This window comes from Alligator mississippiensis, chromosome 1 (genome assembly GCF_030867095.1).
Source record: "Alligator mississippiensis isolate rAllMis1 chromosome 1, rAllMis1, whole genome shotgun sequence".
Taxonomy (NCBI): domain Eukaryota; kingdom Metazoa; phylum Chordata; order Crocodylia; family Alligatoridae; genus Alligator; species Alligator mississippiensis.
The window spans coordinates 165,402,140-165,427,610 of record NC_081824.1 but is presented as its reverse complement, the minus strand read 5'-3'; the positions used below and the strand labels follow the sequence as shown (position 1 = coordinate 165,427,610).

The 25,471-nt window shown below is 44.6% G+C and overlaps 1 protein-coding gene across 1 annotated transcript in view; it reads right to left on the bottom strand.

Annotated features, from left to right (window-relative positions):
* Positions 1-24,032, bottom strand: part of CRIM1 (cysteine rich transmembrane BMP regulator 1) — a 379,726-nt gene extending 355,694 nt beyond the window's left edge. Inside the window, exon 1 of the mRNA XM_006265483.4 lies at positions 23,585-24,032. Coding sequence (XP_006265545.1) covers positions 23,585-23,918 — 334 coding nt within the window. The 5' untranslated portion in view covers positions 23,919-24,032. The remainder of the gene's footprint in view (positions 1-23,584) is intronic.
* Positions 24,033-25,471: the final 1,439 nt, after the last annotated feature.

Sequence of the window (25,471 nt, the reverse complement as noted above, 5' to 3'; positions counted from 1 at the left end):
CAGCAGGCTGACTTGGCCCAACAGTGCAGGGTAGGGAGGCTCAGTGCCACACCCAGGAGGCCCACACCATGATGGGAAGGTACCCCTGCCCACCTGGCAGCAGCGAGTGTGGTGGCACATTGTTGTTATGCCCCCCTACTGCTGCCCAGTAGGCAGGGACACCTTGCCATGGCACCACAGGGCTCCCAGCTACAGCACCGAATTTCCCTACCCAACTCTGCCCTACCGCAACAGGTCCTACCTGCTGGGCCTCAGACACCCCTGGGAAGAAGGCAGGAGGGTGGGGAGCCAAGCCCACAGCATGCAACCCATATCTGCCCTTCCCCCCCCACAGGCTCCATTCCAGCCATGCCACCTGTGGGACAGGGGTAGCTATGCTCCATACTCCACTTGGGCCACAGCAGCCATCACCTCCCATGAGTGACAGTCCGGGCTCAGGTGCTGCTGCAGAAGGGCAGGAGACTGCGGACCTAGGTCCCTGGCTCTATAGCCTTGGCAGGTGCCCTCCCGCCCACTCTGGCAGGGCTGGAGACAGAGCCAGGAGTGAGGAGCACCAGCAGGGCCGGAGGGAGGGCGGGAGCTGTGGGCCAGGAGAGAGGCACCAGCAGGGCCCAGGGGACTGTGGGCCAGGAGTGAGGGGCACTGGCAGGGTTGGGGGATTGTGGCCTGGGATTGAGGGGCAATGGCATGGGCAGGGCACATGCATATCAGGGCTACTCAGGAGCACCAAGAAAGGGGGGGGGGGGGCAAGGGGAGGGAAAACAGCCACAGCTGGATTCTCTTCCTGGTGAGTGAAGAGGGGAGGGACAGCTCTGATTTTCCATGATAAAATACCCCAAATCAAATGCCAAGATGTATTGGTATTTAAAATGTATTTTATTATAGTGATTAAGCCACTGGTAGGCTTCCAAATTGCTTTAAAGTTGTAAACATATCAATTAAAAAAGTGTGTTCAACTCTCACTCACACAGAGAAAACCAGGATCCCGGCTCATAAGAAATTACTGGACAGCCTGACAAGGAAGAGGATCAGTGCTACATTCATGAAGTGGATATGGAGCTGGCTCAAGGGAAGACCTCACTAGGTTATGTTGAAAAGGCTGTTACTGAACTGAAGGGCACTCAGAGATGTAAGGCCTTGTTACATGGTAATTCTGGGCAACTCCTGGAGCTCTTAACCCAGGGGCGGGCAATTATTTCAGGTGGAGGGCCACTAACTGAGTTTGGGCAAGTTGTCAATGGCTGCATGGGTAGCCCTGCCCCTTGACAAGTACCCCATCCCTGGTTGCCATCTTATGACCAGAAGTCCTACCCCCTAACCCCTGACCTTTACCACCAGAAATCTCTCCCCTTGCCCCCCAGAATTACTCCTTTCAGCAAGGGCTTTTGCCATCTCGGAACCAGAAAAATACCAAATTAGATTCTAAAAGAAAACATCTACAACATTCATTAATTTAATTTAAAAAAATATTTTTGTCCTGATTTACATGTGTTTGTGTAGTGTACATAGAGGTGATTGCACAATAGCTTAAAATGAAGTCATATGTTGTGGGGGGTGGGTATACATTTGTGGGGGGCTGTGGGAGAGTGCATGGGTGCATCTGTGGGGGTGGATTGGTGTGGGAACATGTGGCTGTGTGTGGATATGTGGGGTGTGGGTGGGGTAGGGTGGCTGGGGTACGTGAGGAGGTGTGGGAGTCTGTGTGTATGGCAGTGAGAGGGGGTGTGCGTGTGCGCATCTCTCTCTGATGGGGTGTGCGTGTGTGACTCGCCCTATGAACACACCCCTTCTGCCCCTGCCTACACTCACACTTCCAGCCCTGGGGTACAGGCATAGCCCATGCTCCCCAGTCTGGCAATGCAGCTAGGGGCCATGTGATGCCGGAGCAGTGCGTGGGCAGGAAGGCAGGGAAATGACTGGGGGTGGAGCAGGGCTGGGCTGCTTGGTCCTGCCAGCTCCCCCCTGGGTCCTACTGCCCCTGGCTCCTGTCACCTTTGACAGGCAGCCAGAAACAAATAAATATTCATTTACTAAATTTTTTAGGGGCCCCACAGGCCAGACAGAATGGTCTGGTGGGCCACATTTTGCCCACCCCTGCCTTAACCCCTAGATTGTCCACACATTAAAGTGGCTTTAAGCACTTGTTATGTGGCTCAAAGTTAAGCCACTCTAGGTCAGGATTTTCTCTGAACTGTACTACCTAGCTCCTGTTCCATTAAGGTGTGGCCACTCCCCACAGATGTACTGCCCAAGTTGAAGCCCTCCAGTATCCCAGGATCTCTCACACCCGCACCCCACAGAGCATGGATAGTAGCCTGTCCTGGCTCACCAGCCCTCTAGTGGCAGCTCACAGCTATAGCTCCTAGTTCTACCCCTACTCACCAGGCCACTAGTGTGAGGGTCAGCTATGTTTTTTGGCACAATGCCAAAAACACTCACATCCTCGACTTGTAAAATGTTAGTGTGTCAGGGGCAGACTGTGGCAAAGCTGCGTGGGGCCTGATCCTTGCTGTGGCAGTACAGCCCTGGCCTCTTCCCCACCATCCGCCCCGAGGCTCACATGCCAAGCAAAATACCTTTGCACGCCACTCTCTGACACCCATACTGGGGGCTGCCTACCCCTGCTCCAGTGGCAAATCACAGCTGTGCAGGTGGGGAAGAGTCAGAGGTTTCTAGACTAAGGGTGTGAGTGCTCTAAAAACTCCAGGCTGGCACTAACACAGGTGAATACTCGTGTGGCTCACAGCATAAGGTTTAACAAGGCCCATAGCTAGCCACTTTAGTCTTTAGTCAAATAGAAGGCAGACAAACTTGCACCTAACCAAAGTCGATATTATATTATATAACACAAGCTTTAATAGGCTAGCGTTCACATTATCAGATGCTGTAAAAGAACATGCACAAAGCTGTGTATAGAAAAGAGAAAGAAATCTGAACACCAAAAACAGAAGGAAAGGGAGTGGGAGAGCGGGGACAGAGTAGTGCAAGGAAATGGCAAACACGCAAGCAATAAACCCAAAAGTTAATCCAGGCATGGGCTAAGAATCCCTAGTCCACATTTAAACCACACTCAACACAATTCAGTCTCTGGATGATTTCTTGTTCCACAATTTCCCATTCAAATGAGTTTTTAAAAGGTTTGCTGCCTAAGAAAAGTCATGCGCTCCAGCCAGCGACAGACTGTCCAGGGAAGTTAAAGCATTTTGCTGCAGACCTGAGCGTCTTTCTGCAGCTGATGTAGATCAACATTCACTTATTCCGTCACACAGGAATGCTCCTCTGCTGTCCACATTGAACAGATAGGTGACTGTGAGCAGGTGATGGCATATATGACATTGGCAGAACTGCAACCAAGTGAACCTCTGATGTTATCATATATGTTGTTCAGTATAGTGATGTGGTCTATATTGACATTTGGGCAGAGAAGGCATTTGGGTCTGAGGCCCTGCTGAGAATAAGACGTATATAGCCTGTTGCTTGAGGGATGTTGTTAGAGGTTGGCTTACCTGGAAGCCAGGACAGGTTTATCCCCCATGGCTGCTTTGAGACTGTCATCCTTTTCCAGGAAGGGACTGAATGTCATTGATGATGCATCTCAGGGGTTCAAGCTGAGATTCTGTTGTTCTTGTCCTATAGTTTCTTCAATGAAACCAAAGCTATCTATAGCCAAGCACACAAGAAGCCATCCCTCTGGAGGTCCAAAGATGGAATGCCGCCCTTTAAAGGCAGCTCCACCATCAGTGTGTGGTTGAAGGAACATTCAAGAGCTTCTGAAATGAGATTCTACCAAAGATAATACCATCATAGCCACTCCACAATAGTCTATTAAAGGTTACCTTGCAGGCACACCAAATTATAAAGAAGCCTCCCTAAACCCTTGAACATATGAAGAACAACAAAATATGTGGTCCTGATAAAACACCAGCTGAAATTTATAAGCATGGTGGGAAGAAGCTCTCTCACCAGCTACATGCCATTATTCTGAAAATCTGGAAATATGAACACATTCTCATTGACTTGAGGTGGTCAGAATCACAATTCAAGAGGAGATGGACCAGTTGCAGCAATTATCATGGCATTTCACTCCTGTCTATAAGCTGGGAAGATCCTCACCTGCATTTTCAATAGATTTAATCTCCCTGGAGATTGAGCCCCAATGTGATTTCTGACCATTCAAAGGTATAAATAGACATGATCTTTGCTGCTAATTAGCTCCAGAAGTGCTATGAAGTGCTCTTTACATCTCCTTCATTGACCTACGGCCTTTGATTCAATCAACAGAGTGGTACTATGGAAGATCTAAGGAGGTCTGAATGCCCACTAAAATTTGTTACCAGACTTCATGATGACATGACAGCAAGTGTCCTAAGCAAAGGCTCAAAAATGGACCCCTTCACCATTAGGACTGGAGTCAAGCAAGGATGTGTGATCACTCTAGTGCTTTCTTCCATCTATATTGCAGCTATATATCATATCACATTGCTGCCAGACTTCCATCTGAAGTCAGCATCCAGTACTGCATGGACCAAAATCTCTTTAATATCAACTGGTTATGTTCCAAATCCAAGACACCCAACCCCTCTGCTACTGATCTTCAGTACTCTGACAACTGTGACATGTGTGCCCAACTCAACTGAAGGGCTCAAAGTCACTCAACTGTTTCTGTTAAGCATAAGAAATGTTTGGACTCACCATCATTGTCACAAAAAACAAAGATACTTTACCAGTCCACTCCAAACTAACCACCTGCTTCTCCACACAATTGTTGGAGAATGTTCAGGATTTCCTATACCTGGGTAGGCAACTTTCCCAAAAAATTAACCTCAATGATAATATTCGACACCAAATAAAATCAGGCAGTGTTACCTTTGGATGTCTTTGCAATTGTGTCTTTGACGACTGTGACATCAGGACCCAAACCAAACGTCTTGTCTATCATGCTATTGTCATCCCTACCCAGTTATGGGTATAAAATCTGGACAATGTATCAGAAACACCTGAAAGCCTTGGAACATTACTATCAGCAAAGTCTTTGGAAAATCTTCCATATCAATTGCAAGGACAGAAGAACAAATGCCAGTATCCTGGCATTTGTTAACGCAAACACCACCAGCATTGAAGCCATGTTTATACTGCACTAGCTCTGTCAGTAGATAGGAGAGTTAGCAGTGAGTCCAGAGAAGACTGAAGAGGCCAATCTGAGATCTGCATTTTCGACTGCAGATATAGCATACAGTTCCAGAAGGAAGGACTGGATGTTAAAGCACAGCTCTTTCCCTTTGTTTTTCTTGTTTCTTTGCCTCCATAGCGAGGTGAGTTTGCCTGAAATAGTTGATGCCTTGTCCTACTTCATGGCTTCACTGGAGAGGATTCAGTGCTCATGTCTCCCAGGTATTGATAATTAATATTGTATTTTTCAGATTGGCCTTCAAGGTGTCCTTTAATTCTTTTGCTCACCTGTAGAGCCGTGATCACTGGGAAATTGGGAGTATATTTACTTCCAGGGAAATTGGACCTGTTTTGGGAGCTGGTTGTCAGGCATCCTAATGACATGTCCTGCCCAACAAACTGTTATCCCCATATTGAGGGACTGCCAACAACAATGATGATTGGCTGACTGAAGTTAAACGTTGCTCCTGCTGGTACCAGAAACTTTAAGGTTCCTGGTTAGCACGCCATGCTCCTCTGTTTAGTTATACCAACTATGACTAAATTTGGGGTTGGGAAGGAATTTTTCCCTTAGATCACATTAGCAGAAACCGAGGTGGGGGTTCATCTCCTTCTATAGTCTAGGGTATGGTCCTTCTCCTAGGATCTTTAGAGCATTAACTCCCTCACTCTAATTCCCTGCTCTTGCAGTGACAGGTCATTAGTAGTGCCCTTTTCTCTCTAGTCTTTGCACTTTAAAAGGTGTTCTTAGTATTCTGCACATCATTCCTTGGAGTAGTGGGCAAGTGATGATTTTGGGGATTCTTTTGGTTAACAACAGCCTGTGAACACAGTGGAACTGAACTCAATGACCCAGGAGGCCTCACTCAAGTCCTGTGTTTCCTAAATAAATTGATTAAATATGATAAGCCATGAGAATTTTCTGAATCTACAGGATTGGCACAACTGCATTATGCCTGTCATTCATCTGTCCAGCTAAGAAACCTTTGCCAGCGTTCTGTTTATAAGAGGTGCTGACTTCCACTAGAGTAGACATTCATGGAATGACATTTCAACAACCTTATTTGTTCTAAACATCAGGAAATCTGGTAAACAGCAGACAGGATGCCTTGGGAGGGAGTTACACCGTTCCACCAGTTTTCCAAGACATGTCCAAATTTTAGCCTGTTGTAATTTAACCATCTGTATGTTGCACATGGCATTCTAATACTCACCCCTGTAAGTAAAAAAAGAAAAAAGAATCTTAAGCCATGGTAATTTCCTTGCAAACTAAGAGATATGCTTAGCCATTTGTTTCATGTGCCTGTCCTTTGCTTCCAAAAAACCCCCCAAAACACAAAAAAATTTTACTGTCTAATATTTTACCTAATAACAGCCATGGTAGCATGTCACACAACCAAGCAGCTTCAAACGTTCTCTTTTGTTAAACATAGTCATACTATTAAGGCTTTTGTTCTGTATCTTCAGATAATTTTTATCCATGACTTATTATTGCAAAGTCATCAAATACCATATTTTCCTGCATAGCACATGCCCCCAAATAAGGTGCACACTTTGTTCTTGGGAAGGCAAAATGAAGAAAAGAAGTAGTTTCCAGAGCTATGGCTACACATAGCAGGAACAGAACCTAATCTTCAGCTCTCTCACCCTTCTTTCAGGCTCAGAAGAAAGCTGCAATTTTAACCCTTTCACAGCTGAACTGTCAGCATCACTTGGCTGCTCAGCCAAAAGCTGAAAATGGAATCCAGGCTTCAGCACCATCTCTAGCTTCCCTGCTTAAGATGCGCACCCCCAGTTCAGAAGGCTAGTTTTTTGGGGAAAGACGATTGTGGTATGTGAGTAAATACAGGACTACCAAATTATACCATGAATATCTATGACATTATGTTGAAAAACTCAAAGTCCTAAAATTCTCTCACATGCACACTTGGTAGACTTAGAAAAGCTTTCTTTCTAATTCTGAAGGCAGCAGCATTACATTCAAAAGCTTGCCTAATACTATACTAAATCAAGCAGTTGGTCCAATAAAAAGATACCCACAGAAATCCTTGCTTCTCCCATATTTCTTGGACCATCCTGGCTAGAACAAGTCAGTCCAACAGAGTAGCCACCTGTATAAAACTCCACATGTAAATAAAAGCAGCCTGCTTAAAAGGAGTGGAGTAGGACTGTGAAACAGGAGCAGAGAGACATCGGAAGTAGTTAAAAGACATGAGATAGAAAGGATAACCTAACTAGCAGAAGAGCAAAACCATTCAGGAGGGAAAAGGGTCGTGATCACCTGCCGAGTACAGAGCAATTAGCAGGGATTGCAGGTAGATTGCAATGAGCCATGAAGTTAATGTCTGTGTTTAGTCCCTGGTTTTTAGCATACAGTAAGGTTCCAAACCTTTGCTGAAAAAAGGTCTTACTAAAGCAGTTCCACTTTGTGAAAAGAATAAATATTGTACTGTGAGTGAAGTCATAAGTATGACTGCTCCAGGCAGTAAAAAACAGTTTTTTAAATCACTTTCTATTATACTCTCCTTTCACCTTTATTTTTTGCCCCATTACAACTTGCCTTGAAAAGAACCAATACAAAAGGAGTTGTGCAAATGTATTAAACTAATGAGCTGTAGTTTCTTTTAAAACACATGTAGCAATCTTACCATGCACGTGTAACCCACTGATCAGGGTATGTAATGCACTCCCCTCCATGCTGAAAGGATACCAGTGTTACAGCAAATTACAGCTGTTACAGTGTTAAAGCTACAGCTTCCAGCTAATAGCCCAATATTTTAGTTCCTTAGCATATACAGCCTAGACAGTTCAGATGCTGGAGATCTTGATTAAGTAATATGAAGGCTTACAGGCTTAAAAGAAAACAAAAACAAAAACCAAATTTAGTCTTCACAGTAGGCAAGTGCTTATTCCAGACTGACAAAAAAAAAAAAGAAAGGTGGATGCTAGTGAAGGCAGCTGATAGGATAAACAGAGATTGCCCCCCCCCTTTTTTGTTTTTTGTTATGTTGTGTATGTACCCAATATGGGTGACCCCAGTTTTTCTGAATACAAATTACCAAAGTTGGGAAACAAAAGGTTCAGCCTTTCTGCTGCCCACCCCAATAAGATGGAATGTACTCAGAAGCATAATGTTAACGGTATCAGTTGTTGTATGGATCAGGACCAAGCAAATATGTCTGCCAAATGTGCTGTATTCAACTAAAATATGTATGTGGAACTCTTATAAATAAAGCAGCATTATTACTACCTGTAAAGTACCCATACCCCAAGCTTTACATTTCAAAAGCACAAGTCAAATGGGTACAAGGAGCAAAGCATCATGAAAGCCAAGGAAGACAGTACTTTCCCCAGATACTGCTTTACATACTGAGGCTGCTTTTTCTCAGGACGCTTTGCAAGCAGTTTGCTGGGAACAAGAGGAGGAAGGGGAAGAGGAGCCAGGCACCAGATCCTGCCCCAGGAAGGTAAGCAAGCCAGAGCTGTCTGTTTGGCTTACTAAATGTTTGTTTGGTGGGCTGTGTGTTTGGGCGTGTGCTCTGAGCAGCTGGGAGCGTTGCTAACTGGGTGATTGCTGTCTGACAAAAACCCTAAGAGGGAGCAGAGTAGGTCCTGGCCCAGGGAGCCATAAAAGGAGACCCTGAGCAACCAGGGAATGCCAGAACAGGGGCAGCAAACAGGGCAATTGCAAGCAATTTGCAAGTCAGTTTGCTACCCTTCTCTTTGAAGGGGATCCTTTAAGGTAAGCTCTTTTAATTAAGAGTAACTAACCTACATGTATTTAGCACAAGTAGCTAAAACAGTTAGACCACTACTTAAGCCCCTCATTTAACTAGAGTCCAGAGTAAGAGAGAGTCTTCTAGGGAGTTTGCCTGGAAACACTCTCTCACCTTCCTTCACTGTAAGCTTGGTGACAGGAAGCAGGTTAGCAGGGAAAAAGGAACCTTTCAGGACCAAGGAGGAGAGAACAGGTCAGCTTACAAAGGAGTTTGCTAGGGAAGGTCTACTCGGGGGAAAAAAAGGCAGGGAGAGAGGCAGAAAATTAAGAGACCCAGAGAAATGGCTGGAGGATGCCACAATACTAGAGCCACTGCTGCCAGCTCTTCCTCTGCTTGCACCTGTGAGGTGTCTGTCCAGACAGGACTGCTCACCACTGAGGCTTCCACCCAGGTCCTCATTTGGTGCTGTGGAGACTGCAGCTTGCAGGTTTCTTCCAGTGATCAACAGGTGGGGGAGTGCCTGCAATGTGAGCAGTGTCTCCTAGTGATGTGTCCCTCAGGGAGCAAGCAAGAGAGCTACAGGAGAAGATGCTGCCACAAGGACTTCACTGATTTGATGCTGAAGGAAACCTCTAGGACTGCAAAGGAAGGAGTGCCAGAGGGAAGCACTAGAGAAGGGAAAGGACTTAGCCTCCCAGGAAGGTGGAAGCTGGACACTTGTGACCTCTGGCAGCAAGCAGAAGTCTTTATCTCCACCTGCAGCGGTTTGCAGAAGAACAGATATAGAGTCTTAGCAACAGAAGAGGAGGAGCATTTTCCATTGGTGGAAGAGGCCAAATCAGGCATCCACAAGTTTGGGAGGTTCAAGACAAGCCCCCCTCTCCCCCCCAAGAGAAAACAACAGGTGGTAGTAGTTGGAGACTAACCTTTGCAGGGGACTGAGGTATCTATCTGCCAGCCTGACCCATCTCAGGAAGTCTGCTGCTTGCCCAAAGCCCGGATCTGAGATGTCACAGAAGGAGTAACAAGACTTATCTGGTCCACTGATTCCTACACCATGTTGCTTATCCATGCAGGCACCAATGACACTGTCAGGGGTGAGACTGAACAGATCAAAAATGACTACAAGCTCTGGGTGCAAGGGACAGAGGCTCAGGTGGTCTTCTCCTCAATCCCTCCAGTCAAAAGAAAGGTCCTGGACAAGACCGAACATATCCTGCAGATTAATTCATGGATGTGTAAATAGTGTTGCCAGCAGGGCTTTGGATTCTTCAACCATGGGATGTTGATCCAAAGAAAAGGACTGCTAAGAAGAGAAAGGATCCACCTGATGAAGAGAGGGAAGAGCATCTTCACAAACAGGCTTGGTAAGGGCTTTAAACTAGGCTCACCAGGGGATGAAGACAAAAGCCCTTAGGTAAGTGGGGAATTGGGTGACCTGGAAAAAGCACAAGCAGGGGGGGGGCAATAAAGGAGGCCTTTTCATTCTTCCTGAGAAAACAGGGCAATCTGCTAGTTACCTCAGGTGTCTGCACATGAATGCATGGAGCCCAGGAAATAAACAGGAGGAACGGAATGTCCTTGTACACAGACACAGAACTATCACATGACTGGAATAACAGAGAGAGTTGGTGGCATAGCTTGCATGACTGGAGTACAGCCATGGATAGGCTTAAACTACTCAGGGAGGACAGGCAAGGAAAAACTTGGGCTTTATATAACAGATGCAAGCTCCACTATGAAACTTGGAGACAGGCCTGTTTAAAGTCTGGGTTAGAGTCAGAAGGAAAAGTAACAAGAGTCATGTCATGGTGGATGTCTGCTATAGTCCACCAGACCAGGAAGAAGTGGTGGATGAGGCTTTCTTCAAACAGCTAGCACAAGTTTCCCAGTCACAGGCCCTGGTTCTCATGGGGGACTTCAAGCACCATGATATCAGCTGGGAGGGCAACACAGCAGTGCACTGACAATCCAGGAAGTTTTTGGAGAGTGCTAGGGACAACTTCCTGGTACAAGTGTTGGAGAGGCCAACTAGGGGCTCTTCTTGACCTGCTGCTCACAAACAGGGAAGAATTGGTGAGAAACGTAAGTGGATGGCAACATTGGCAGTAATGACCACGAGGTGATCAAGTTCAAGATCACGAAGAAAGCAAAGAAGGAGAGCAACAGAGTGAGGACCCTGGACTTCAGAAAAGCCAATTTCAACTCACTTAGGGAACTGATGGGTGGTATCCCCATCAGAGTAGCTTCAAAGGGAAGGTACTCTGAAGGGAGAAGTAGTCCTGGAGTGCTGGTTGTGCTTTAAAGAAACCTCACTGAGGGCACAGGAACAAGCCATCCTGATGCACAGGAGGATTAGCAAGTAAGGCAGAAGATCAGCTTGGCTTAGCAGGGAACTCTTCAGTGAGCTAAAACTCAAAAAGGAAGCTTAGAAGAAGTGGAATCTTGGATAAAGGACTAGGGAGGAATATAAAAGTATTGCTCAGGCACACAGGGATGGAATCAGGAAAGCCAAAATGCAATTGGAGTTGCTGCTAGCAAGGGACATAGAGGCTAACAAGAAGGGTTTCCACTAGTTTATCAGCAGCAAGAGGAAGACCAGGGAAAGTGTGGGTCCCTTACTGAATGGGGGAGGCAATCTAGTGAGAGATTATACGGAAAAGGCTGAAGTACTCAATGCCTTTTTTACTTTGGTCTTCGCAGGCAGGGTCAGCTCTATTGCACCAGGCACCACAGTTTGGGGAGGAGGTGAGCAGCCAACAGTGGTAAAAAAAATAGGTTAGGGACTATGTAGGAAAGTTGGACGTGTACATGTCCATAGGGTCAAATGCAATGAACCCAACGGTATGGAGAAAGGTGGTCAATGCGACTGCAAAACCACTGGCCATTATCTTCGCAAACTCATGGTGGTTGGGAGAGGTCCCAGACTATTGGAAGAGGGCAAATATAGTGCCCATCTTTAAGAAAGGGAAGAAGAAAGATCTAGGAAACCACACACTCATCAGCCTCACCTCAGTCCCTGGAAAAGTCATGGAGCAGGCCCTCAAGGAATCCATTTGTGAACATTTGGCAGAAAAGAAGGCGATTCAGAACAGTCAGCATAGATTCACTAAAAGCAGGTCATGCCTAACCAACCTGTTGCCTTCTATGACAAGATGACTGGCTCTGTGGATGACGGGAGAGCAGTAGACACGACACTTTAGCAAGGCTTTTAATATGATCTCCCACAACATTCTCACCAGCAAGGGAAGTTTAGGTTAGATATTAGGAAAAACTCTCCCTAGGAGGGTAGTAAAGCACTGGAACAGGTTACCCACAAAGATGGTGGAATCTCCATCTTTGGAGGTTTTCAACAGCCGGCCAGACAAAGCCTTGGCTAGGATGATCTAGTTTTGGGATGGTCCTGCTTTGAGCAGGGTGTTGAACTAGATGACTTCCTGAGGTCCCTTCCAACCCTAATTTTCTGACTTAAATCAAGCAGCATAGAAAATATGCTTCTACTAGCCACCTGTTAAAGCTACAGGCATCTCCAAGTACAACAAGTATGCCAGTGGGAAGCAGAAAAGGCTTGTACTTGCCACAGTTGTACACATCTCAAGTACAGTCAGTCCAACAGAGAGCAGCCACCCATGTAAAATTCCACATGTAAATAACACATCACAAGTACCTAGGAGCCTGGACTGCTTTTGGGTCTTTTGCACTTGATAAGGGGAGGAGGGACTAGTCACCCCCTTCAGGTGATCTGGCAGTCTGCTCTGTAAAGCTCCTGAGAAAGACTAGTCTCAAGAGCCTTTTAGGATACAGCAGCTGTTAGAACTGAAGGCAACTGCTTGAATTAAATTCAAGAGATACTGATATTATGAAGAGTTAGAGAAAGCCAAAACAATATGTTTGGATTTCTTAAATAGAAAAAATACATGGGTGAAAAGCATCTCTCTCACACTCACACACACACACACACACACACACACACACACACACACACACACACTAAACTATTAAAGCTCACTACAGGTTCTGTTCTTCCAAGTAAGTGACATACAGATAAATGGAGAAACAGTTCTTGAATTCTTGAGCTAGGTGTTCAGCTACCAAATATAGATTACTGCAGTGAAACAGCAAGGGCAAAATTTGGTCTGCAAAACTTGGGGTTTTTTCTCCTTCGCATTCTCCTAATTCATCTTCCATTGCATTATATTCACAGAGCACAATTTTAGTGAGTGTAATAGTGAAATTGAAGCTATTTTCATTTCCACATGGTCCAGTAACAAGTTTTGCTGCTTCAGCTGTTTCAGGATGAAGAACTCTTACTCTTTGTAAGTCTTCAGACATTCAAAAGCAGTATTAAGAGTTTTTGGGTAAAATGACTAGGTATTTATGTCAGTAATATACCATTCTATATTAGTTGAAAAATTTTGTGCTTTTTTTTTTTTTTTTCCAAACATTATGTCCAATTTACAAAGTTTTGAATAGGAAGCATCTTGCAGGAAATCTGCTTCAACATGCAGAAGATGTGAATGAGTTGATGCTCTTATTACAGAAGTTCCTCACGTATCCTTAGTCTGATGGATGGAGATATATTCACAAAGATGATGTTATCAACTTCAGGATAAATAAGATCAAAAAGTTTTATTTATTCCAATGAACTGAGCATCACCACACAGCCTGACATGCTGCTTACCAATTTAAGTGTCATCAATGAGACTGGTGAACTAAAAGTTCTTTTCATTGCGACTGACAATGCTGCCAATATAAAAGAGCTGCTTCAGTTTTGTTGATGAGTATTCACACCCATATCATAGATGGGCTGCTTATATGACAACTCTTCATTCATGATCTTGATGATATGACGGCTTTCTCATATGCATCAAAACTAAAAAGCATTGTCAAGTTTTTTGTTTGTTTGTTTTGTTTTAAAAGGTAGCCACAGCCATATTTCAACATCACTTCATACAGAATTCAGCTGCATCCACACTGAGCAAGCCTTACTCAAGGGTTATCCTCTTCACTCAGTTTCTCAAAGATCTTCAAAGATGGAAGAGAGCACTTCACTCAGCTGCTGCTGAAGGGAGTAGCCAGGTGCTGCCTCCAAATAATCCACACTGACATTGATGATAAAGTCTTTTGGCTGTGAAAATCCATAATTATTTCCCTGTTTGTGCTTGTCACTCAGTTCATTCAGAATATGGAGAATGATAGTTCTATACTGTCTGATGCATTTCTTAAAAAATCAGGAACTAATTCTGAACATTTGAAAGAATACTGAGAAAAGCCCACTAACAAAACAAAAAACAAAACAAAAAAAGGAGAGAGAGAATAATAAGGGAGCGGGTGGGGGGGAGCTTTATAATAGCTGTTGCAAATGTCTAAGGATATAAAAAACAAAACAATTTGGCAAAGGTAGCAAATTATAAAGCAAGTAGCAGTCATAAAGCAGTTATAAAGCCCAGTCGGTCATAAAACAACGAAGAGTTCAGCTGCTGGGACTGCACCAGAGCAACTTTTTCCATGGTGGAAAGGGTTGTGTTCTTGCAGACTAGCTGCAGCAGCAACATTAACTTCCAAGAACTATGGTGTGTACAGAACAATTGATTAGCTTAGGGAAAATCATCCACACATCCCCACTCCCCTGCCGGAAATAGACTGAAGACTTCAACTGCTGGGAAGCTGGTGAACGTGCATCACAAGTTAAGATTAAAAAATAAAAAGTAAGATGAAAGAGTTAACATTCAGATGAAGAAGGAGATACTGATGAGGATAATGTAATTAAAGTAGTAAAAACTGATCAAGATAATATAAAAGATGCTTGAAGGAGTTTGCGTCCCCCTACTTAACATAACTGCACTTAAGAAAAATAAACCAACAACTTTTGTTGTGTTTGTTTGTTTTTTAATTGCCATGCCCATTTTATTTTTGTTTAATTTTTTATTTTGTAATTGTTTGGCCTGACCCTGAGTTTCCAGAATAAAAATCAAGGCAAACTCTTCAGTGTTGAATATTGTTCATATTTATATTTATTTAACAGTATTAGTTATAATAATTCATTACAATTTTTTAGAATTGTATTTCACTGTTTGACTTTTGATAATTAATGATCAAACTTAAATTTCTTTTTACTGTTCAAATAAACTAATAAAATACTTTATTCTTATTTGACAATATTTGACAGGTCACCTGGCCAAGTATTTTTTTGACTGGTCAAATACCCAACACTATTCTAGATCTTCCTCCAGTTGTGTCTAAGGGTCTTATATTTGGGCCCCAAAAGAGAATATATTTATCTAAAAGGAACTTGGGTATGCTGCTAGCCTTCAGTTGTAGGGACAATGAGATAATTGGTCAATGTATTTGGTACAGATAGACAGTTGCAATAATTCACTGGAAGGGTTGATTTGCTTACTTGCAGATTGGGTACGCTGGGGAATGATGGCTGTATTCCATCTGTATACCTGCATAGGGTCCTTTTGTTGGTGAAGTGGGCAAACAGAATTTCAGAAAAAAGGGCCCAATAATGATGAGATTCAATCTTGTCAGCAGCTACAAGGCTGTGTGCTTGCACCTAAGCTGCTTTTTGCTTTTTCAAGGAATCAAATCTGGGCCTGAAAATTCTTCAGGATGGCCACACACAAGCTGGGGGAGAATCCAAGACTAGAGAACCAGAACCAGGGATCAGGAACCAGAGCATCTACAAGAAGGAAGCAAGCTGGGGGGCCTGACATCCAGAAACTGTGGTCAAGGCTATGCCAGAGACCAGGAGCTGGGAAATCCAGGGACAGCAAGACAGGAAGAAAAGCCAGATTAGAGCAGCACCATGAAACAGAAGGGTCCAGCCCCACAGACCCTAGGCACATGGTATGCCAGCTAATGCTGAGTGGTGTCTGCATGTCTCTCTCTCTCTCTCTCTCTCCAGTTTCACTGGGACAGGCAGACAGCACAGTGACCACTGAGGGCATTTTGGAGCTAATCAACAGGTCAGCCAGTAAGTTGTTTAAGAAAAGTTTGAAGTAATGGAGAGAGCCTATTGTTTTGCTGATGAGGTGATAATCACTGTTATCAGCCCCTGCTGCCTTGCTTGCCTGTCAGTTTGCTGCAGACAGGATAAAGAAGGAGGGAGAGGGAGACTGAAAAGCTCCATATCATCAACAGATACATGCACTGCACACACACCCTTGCCTCAGAGTGGCAGCAGAGGGCTGGGGTCTGGCAACACTCCTGCCCCTTGAACAGCCAGCAGGGAAAAGCCTGGAAGCATGCAGGCAGACCTCCCTAATCGGAGGTCCTGCAGGGGCCTGGCCATGCCCCACCTCAGCTCAGTACTGTGCGAGGGAAGGGAGAGCTGCTTTAGTGCCCCGCCCCCGGCTTCTAGCCTGAGCCACTGCAAGCTTGTGCTTGGATTTTCTCAGTCCAAAGAGAATATCTGTCCAGTCACAAACCGGTTCAGCCTAGCCAAGTCAGACTAACCTTCAAAGACTGAATCAATTCAGGCTGAGGCTTTTAGAATGTTGTCCCTAGCCATCAAGTCTAAAGCTACAGTGCTTGCTGGAGGGCAAGTGATATAGTGAACAATTGCTCTGAAGGATATGAAGCCTCCTATTTATTTCAGTATTAACTCTAAGGACTACAGTATACGAGAACATTTTACCAGCTAAAATGGATGCAACTCCCTAAGGTGGACAATCTTATTCTGGACTAATTGACCATGTAAGAAGTTCTGTACATTGCTGGATAACAACTCGCAATATACATCTATACCGGTTTAAAATTCACAACCCGGTATACAAGCCTAGGGATCAACAATCACTATTTTACATATGGGGAATACAACAAAAGAGAACTAATCATGTTATAATTTTCCTTAGCTAGCTAGAGCTGTGTTCAACGGCATTCCAAGAAGCAGCATTGTGAAAGCGTTCCCAGTGGCCATGTAAAAAGAATGTTAACAATAAGGAATTTGAGTTTAGATATAAAGCATTTAAGTAGTTAAAGAACTCCGAATGTTTGAAATTGATGTTGTTCAAAGAAAGATTCTGAGAGCCTACAAACTACCCATGTTTTTTTCGCTTCATATTGGCACTGAATTACTATTTGGTGCTGATAATACAGGAGAGAAAGACAAAATCGGTTTCATTGTCGACCGCTACATGAAGTACCCTGTAGAACTTCTTTTCTCTCATTTCTGATTTCAGCTATACAATCCCCTCTATACAAAATACAACCCCCCTCTCCATATCTTGGTAGGAAGATAAGCAGACAGCCCCAACAAAACATACACAGGAAAAAAAAAAACTTTCTAAAGGGATTGCATTGCACAACAGCCTACGCTCATCTCAGTATACAGGTTTTGTTTATGCCCCAAAGTCATCCACTTGTAAGATAAAGAGTAACATTTTCAAAAGCTATTTGGGAGACGGTCATGCTAAAAGCAAATTGAACCAAATCATTTTACAAACAGGAACACAACTCTTCAATGATCTAAAAGTTTTCATAAGTTTTTCCAAACACTAGGCAGGATTTGGTATCAAAACCTACAGACAATTAATGCAAATAAATCTGGAAAAATATTAACAACAGTCCTCAGAAGCAAAAATGCCTTTGCTTTCTCGAGAAAAAAGGGGACAAGAACACTGTTCTAATTTAGGTTTTCTTCAGTCTTAATGAGATTTTGTAACAACAGCTTTTACAATTTAAATTTCCTTTTCTAAAAGGTTTCAGATTATTAGATAGGTGCCAACCCATTTATTCTGAGAAAGTGAATTTAGTTGCGTTTATGCTTCTCTGTACATAAATTTTGTACATTTCTATTTTTTCTCCTCCCTAAAGTAGCCCAAATCTTCATATGAACCCAGGAGATTTTGGTTTCTAAGGCAAGGTGCACTGTTTCCCCAACAGCCAAACTAACCTGTGACTAGGCAGTAACTTGTGCCATTAGAAAGATGCAAATACATCCTTTAGCACACAAAGGCCACTAGTGCTGGTGGCGATATAGCAACTTTCCACAGTCTTCCTAAGTGATGTACCTGAAGTATATCGTAATTCACATAATTCTGTATTATCCAGTTAGCTAAATGGGAGTTCCTCCTCATCCCATTAAGGACCCTCTCCTCTGAAGTTAGGTACAAAGCAGACAAGGCACTCTAGACTAGTTAAAAAAAGGCTAGAGAGCTATCTGCAGTTTAAGAGAAGAAAAACCCACACAGGTTAAAATTAATATATCAGTTTAAAGTGTTCAGTACATGGAATTCAAAGATAAATTATTAACTGAAATGGAAGCTCTAAGTTAGAAGTTTGAATGCCACACTGACAGGAAATGCTACATTTTGCACTACATCACATCACTACAATTCATCATTTTTGCTGCAATGTCTTACTAAGCAATACTGCCACACCTACCAAGCTCAAACATATTCTTAGAAAAAAACAAAAGATGCAAAAGGCAACTAATAACCTACTTCAAGGCTCATTACAGGGTTAAAAACCAAAGCAGTTATAACTCCAAATTGTAATTACTACTTTGTATGCTGCTGCTACCATGAAGGTGAATGGCAAGGTTTAAGCTACTCTTAAGTGGCTAAAAAAAACAGACAAACTGGTCTTCACCCAGCAGGCAAAACTAATATGCAAACATGTAACAACCATAATACAGTCCCCAGCCAAATTTGGAGGATTCCTCTGCATATGGACCATCTTTGAGTCAGCCACATACTCAGGCATATTCCTTCTAAAGCAAGCCAGGCTGACGGCAATAGGGAATGAGAATCCATACAACAGGTCAGCAGTGAAAGCTTTGCCAAAATGCTTGTGTGCTTTAACTCTGAACAGTAGGAACCACTCACCTCCAAAGATAAAAAGATGAAACTTGGACCCAAGACTACAAAGAAGTTAAGTCTTTTTTCAGTATGAATACCTGTTTATTAGGAACTTGGATTCACTTTATTTCTTATCACTTACATCACAAGCATTTTCAAGTGTAGAGTTTTAGAACTTCTAACACGAGGACATAAAATAAGAGGCCAACTTGTAAAGGTGACTGATTTTGTGAACCCATTCTAAATGTACACACCAAGAAGAATAAGCACCTAGAACACCAGTGTCTGAGATAAGTATAGGGCACCCTCAATGAGCAAGTAGGTCAGTTGTAGTTGCACATGTCCAGCATCACTGAAGGAAAAACTCTCTCAACAATACACAGATTTAATGGCTAGCTTTAAAACAACTTTAAAAAAAATCCATAAATGCACTCATAGGAATGTATATAAATAAAAACTGTCCTAAAAAACAAAACCATACTATTACATATAACACCCCCTTCCCAGAAGAAGTGTAAAACAACATGTGATAGATGTTACTTACATAAAAGTTAAGGCATCATTCAAGACATTCAGATACTGTGATGACAACAGTGGTATAAGAATCTAAAAAGAATACGGTGCAGTTTTAAGGAGTTTACCAAAATTGACTCAGGCAATTTTAAAACATTATGTACATACTATATTTTTAAGATATTAAGTTTCTAATATTAGATTAATTTTGTATAATTTCCTATTTAACTGCAACACAAGTATGATGTTATATTGAAGATTCAGTAGTCAAGTTTTTATAAAACTGCTTATACAAACAGCTCATTCCTTTAGATACTATAAAAGTTTTCCAGTACCTGTTCTCAGTAAGTTAGTCATCTAAAAGCAGCAAAAGGAAATAGTACGATTTTTTCATTTGTCACAGCATTTCCCCCTATTCAGATCTGCTTTACACTGAAAATTAGCCAAAATTTTACTTGCACCTATCAACGTATTTTAAATTAATAATTTGTTTTGATATTGAATCACTTATACACAATGGAAAATCTCTGCACCAAAATGAATACACAAGTTACTAGCAAAAATTTTCCCAATCTTCTCCACTAGGCCTTTTTGTTACTAGAGAGTAATGTAAACTGACAAGTGCTTAGGTTTCACACATTGGCGAGCTGTATCAGGCTGCTTTGTCTTCAGTAATATTTTACCTAAATTTACATGTCATGCATTGCCATGGACTAGCAAAGAACATTCTGAGCACTAGCAGAGTCCAGAAACTAAAATCCCTGCAGAACTTTCACCTGAATCACTGGAATGCTTCAGCAAGCAGTCCCATTTGGAATAAAACTGAGCACAAATTAACCCCAATGCTGGAATAGTTAAAAATCTCCTGATTGTTAATAGTTAATCATGTAGTTTCCTCCAATCTTACACAGTTACTTTATGTCACAGTGCATACATCATGTAGCTTTTCCACCTACTCTTTTCCAGCGTATGATTTTTTTTTTAAATGGCAGAGTGGTGATTTCCATTTAAAATAAAATAAGAGCAAAAAAGGAATCTAAAAGTAGCAGATGCTACTCTAACTCTAATCACTGATCTAGCACAAATTCTGATAGAGGAATACATTTGCCAAGTTATCAGTGCCACTGGTGGTTGCACTGTCTTCTGGCCTGGAGAAGAAAAAAAACTGCATACAAATTCATCCACTGGTGAAGTCCCTGCAAAATTGCTTATTCTATAAAAAAAACAAGAACATGAAATTCATGTTTTGGGGCTGGGCAAACATAAACCTAAGTAAGTGTAGTTGCATCAGGCACAAATATCATCAGTCTCTAAAGGTAACTGTAGAATCCTGAAATCACGAGTTTTTCTGTAACCAAAAGCGTTGGTGTCGAAGCTGGCTTTGAACTAAAGCATTTGTGAAGTCTCAAAATAAGAAGGGGGAAAAAAAAAAAGAAAAAAAATCTACGCTTACAACTGTGACCAGTAGGGGTCATTTCAGTGTAAAGATTGCAGTGAAAAACCCATTCAAAAGGGGAAAAAATACTAAAGAGTAAGACTACATCAATTTCTATTCATACAGGTCTGTATGTTGTTTCCTCGGCTTGTTGAATTTACTCAGTTATCAGTTTTATTCACCAACAGTTCCCTGAACTGCAACAGATAATATGCAGAGAGAGACTCCTCTTCAACATGGCATAGTATTAACAGCTAGCCATAAATCAAACAAACAAGCAAACAAACAAACCTGTCACACTTCTATCTGCAAGCTAAATAAAACTGTTTTGATCTGAGGGGGGTAGGGGGTGGGGTTTGTAATTGAATTCTAGCTGGTACGTATGTACACATGAAACATTAAGAGTTCTCTTGCTCCCTCACTCCCAATAAGAAACACAGGAGGAACTTGCGCTCAACAGTTTAATTGCTTAGGATGAGATAATTATAAGCAAGAATCCTAACAAAAGAAGAGTTTAACCCAATACTACATCCTCGATGCAGCAATCTCTCTCAACTGCTTCTTTCATTTAAGATCCCCAGAAGTAAATCCCTAAATAGTCTCCTTCATGACTGCTAAATTGGCTGCTTCATGACTATGTTCCAGCCACAGAACGCTAACTGAAATATGATCTTGCCTGTGGATGCTTCGGTACTATTTTCAATAATAGTCTATGGGATGTGTTATTAGTTGAAATCAAGTACCATTCAGGCTGCATCACTGCAAAAGAATGAGATGTTCCTGAACTGCCAGAGAAGTCCGTATTGTGATACAGTAAGAGAACTGGAATGTCAAGACATTTAACTGCCATATGCTTTCACTGTTCCACTCCATTTTTACAGGAACAGTTTAAAATATGTTCAGACTTTAAACAAGAACAGAAACCATCATCCAAGCAACAGAAAACTTAAAATCATCACTCACTATATACTTTTAAATGTGCTGAATACATACGTTCCTGTTAAGTCCACCTCTACATGAGGGGGGTAAAAAGAGGAATGGGAAGTAAAACAAACAAACAAAAAACCCCAAACAAAATGAAAACAAAACAAACAAACAAAAAGAAAAGAACCAAGGCTCTTGCAGAAGTCAGCTCAGGACTGTTCTTATTAAACTATTATTACTAAAACACAGAGCATCCACTTGTGATTTCAGTGATGACCATGCAACGAACTGTAAGTGGGAGAAACTTGACCAGAAAGCTGTTTAACATAGGACTGACCAACTTGCCTACTTATTTTTATACTGATCATTTGTGGCTACTTGAAATTAAGTTATTTTGGTATCTGGTATTAGTTTATAAGTTTACCAAACAAAGATATTTAGACGGTTCTCATTTTTGGCAAGGGGGAGCTCCTTTAAAAGACGCACAAGACACTTTTTGGACTAGTGCCGCCTCCTCAAGAGATTTCTGGACTCTGTACTGCCCTCTACCTCTCAGCCCAATAAGAGCCTCTCTACTATTCCTTTCCAGAATTGTCCAAGCTTACCACCTCTCCCCCCCCCCCCAAAAAAAGCCTCCATATACAATTATGTATTTTCCACATAAAACTCCCAGTAATTTATAATTTCTCAACAGTGCTGCACCCCACCCCCTTGCCTTTCAGCTTTCCCTTGCTCAGCTCTTTGGTATGCGACCAAGGTACGCAGCAACTCTTTCCTGCCAGAGTCATCAAGTGAGCTCTAGGAGGAAAACAGCCCTGCGTGTCTCGACTAAGGAGCCACCTCCACCCCGTACGGAGGAGGCGGGAAGTATGAGCAGAGCTGTGGCCACAGGGATTCCCCTCCTCTGCTAGCTGGGGTAGGGGAGGGAAAACTTGGGGGAGGGGGCGGGTGTTAAAAAAATAAAGAAATAATAATTAAAAAAAAAAAAATCAGTGTCTTGTCACACATCAGCTGCTTGGAGGGGTGGGGGATTAAAAAAAAATCCATGCCTTGTTAGCTTATTAGCTACTGGGGGGGGAGGCGGTAAAATAAAATAAAAACAAAACATCCTGTCTTCATAGTTGTTAGGGGCTAGAAAGGGTACAGATCATTTGCTATTTGGAAAGGGGGGGGTAAGAAAATCTGTCTTGCTACATATTGGCTGCTTGGAGGGCGGTTAAAAAAAAAAATAAAAATCTGTGTCTTCATAGTTTCGTAGCTGTTAGGAGCTGGAAGGGACCTTCCAGATCATCTGCTGCTTGGAGTGGGAGGTGACAAATAAGCCCATGTCTTTGCAGTTCCATAGCTGTTAGGGGCTAGAAGGGACCTTACAGATCACCAGGTGTTGTTGCACATTGGCTGCTTGGAGGGGGATAAAAAAAAAAAATCCGTCTTGCTACATATTGGCTGCTCGGTTATGGGGGGGGGGTAAAAAAAAAATCCGTTCTGCTCCATATCGGCTGATGGGGGGGGGCGGAGGAGGGTGTTAAAAAACAATCCATGTCTTCACAGTTTCATAGTTGTTAGGGGCTGGAAGGGACCTTTCAGATCACCAGGTCCTGTCACACATCGGGTGCTTGGAGGGGGGTAAAAAATAAATCAGTGTCTTGCTACATATGGGGGGGGGGGGGTTGTAAAAAAATAAATAAATCCGTGTCTTGTCACACACATCGGAGGAGGAGGGAGGTATGAAGTGACGGGAAGAGGAAGGGGAAAAAAGTTTGCAACCCGTGCCCGCCCTTTGTGTTCCCTGACGAGGAAGGAATCCGGAATCGGCATCACGCGCGGGGTCTTGATCCCGCTGCTCGAGGGGGGCCTCGCAGCTCCCAGCCCGCGTGGCCCCGCCGGGGGCTGCGCCAAGGGCGGGCGGGCGGCCGGGTGGACCTCAGCCGCGGTCCCCACGACGGTCAGGGAGGAGAGCCGTGCCCGGGGCAGGCTCCAGGTGCGCGGGAACCCCCCGCCCCCGGGCCCGGCGTTACCTTCGCAGACGCCCACTTCGTACTCGGTGATGGAGTCGCCGTTGAGCGGCGGGCGGATGACACAGCGCAGCCCGCGGTCGCAGGCGCCGTGCAGCCCGTAGACGCCGCCGCACGTCTCGTTGCGCTGCCGGGCGCACATGAAGCAGCAGCCGCAGATGCCCAGCACGATGCTGCCGGCGCAGCTCCGCGGCTCCTCGCACTTGGACTCGTCGCACGGCAGGCACACCAGCGCCCGCGCGCCCGGGCCGCCCAGCGCCAGCAGCGGCAGCAAGGGCAGCAACAGCCGCCAGCCCCAGCCCGGGCCCGGGCGCTGCCTCCCCGCTGCCAGGCGCATCCCGGCCCGGCGGCGGCGCTGGGCGCGGGCGTCCGCAAGAAAACTTTCCCCTCGGCGGCGGCGGCGCTGCCGGCTCCGCACAAAGTTGCACCGCGCCCCGAGCGGCTCTGCCCAACCCCAACCCCAACCCCAACCCGCACTCGCGCCTGCCTGAGCAGCGCCGAGCGCTCCCGCCCCTCTCGGGCGGGCCCCACCCCCCCTCTCTCATTGGCTCCCTCTCACGGCTGGCCCCGCCCACTAGCCGCTGCCCCTCCCCCCCGCCCGCGCCTCGTCCTCAGCCCCTCCCCCGCCCGGAGGCTCCGGGCGCAGAGTGAGGTACGTCGGATCCACAGCCCGGGCGCTGAGCGGGGGAGGGGAGAGGAGCTGTGCGCTTTCCGCCGCCTCGCAAGGCAGGGGCAGGGGCAGGGGCAGCCTCAGCCTCATCGGGTCAGGGACGCACAGCGGGTGTTGTGACTGCCCCGTGGTCGGTTGGGGGGGCCCGAACGGCTTTAACGGCCACGTTCGGTGCGGGCGAGGGGGCGCGTTCCCTGCCCCCTGCGCTGGGTGCCCGCGGGCTGCTCATTCCGGCCCGACCAAGGCAGGGCTGTGCGGAAACCTCGGGAGTTTCCACCGTATGGATCCCGGGCGGGCACGGGCTCTCTCGCCGGTGCAAGGATATGCAAGCCTCCCCAATGATAGGGGGATCGCCCTATCAAAACGGCTGCCCTGCCTGGAACCAGAAGAACATTCCTCAGAAGAAGCACAAGGCTGTGAAATAAAGAAGGGGAGGACGCTGGGCACTGATTGAATTAGGCATCCGCACCAGAGCCCTGCCCAGAGCGGGGCAGAGTGGCTAATGCAAGTGGGAATTGCAAATAAACACATAAAGAATGCTTTTCCTTCCTTCCTTCCTGGACTGGGCAATGAGGCAGGCTTGGTGGCAAACTCACGCCACGCCCTAGGCCCTCACCAAAGTTTTTGTCACATGTATGGTAGGATAGAGCAGGGTAGGAATCATTTGTTTATAGAGGGCTTTGGTCTGCACAACCATGTGGGCAATGTCCCAACCGCATGATGACATGTTAGGCAGGACATGTAATACGGTAAAGGTGTCTGTCATGGTGTGATGTTATGAATGTAATGACATGGTGCTCTTGGTTTGATGGTAATTTGTCTTTGCTTTGTATGTTGGACCTGGACCCCGGAGGGGCCAACTTTTTGTACCCCAACCCCCTGAATAAAGTAGTTAAAACATCAAAAGTCTTTCCTTCCTTTCCTTAGCTCTCAAGTAAAGTGTAGGGGAAAAAGCCAGCCTCTGGCAGCCCACAAAACCGCACAGGCTGAGAGGACCGGCAGTCCTCCGGGCTTCACCTCCACCTTTTCAGTGCCAAATGCCAAAGGCACCTACTGCGGGCAGCTTTATGAAAGCTCTGTGCACCAAGCTGATACCTGAGCAAACAAAAGGAAAGCAATGAGTGATGTCACTTTGAAGGATGTGCAGGAGGTCTCTGTCCAAACCACTCACTTGCCTCCATTCTTGACAGCAAGCCAATGTCCTGACAGGCCACAGAGTA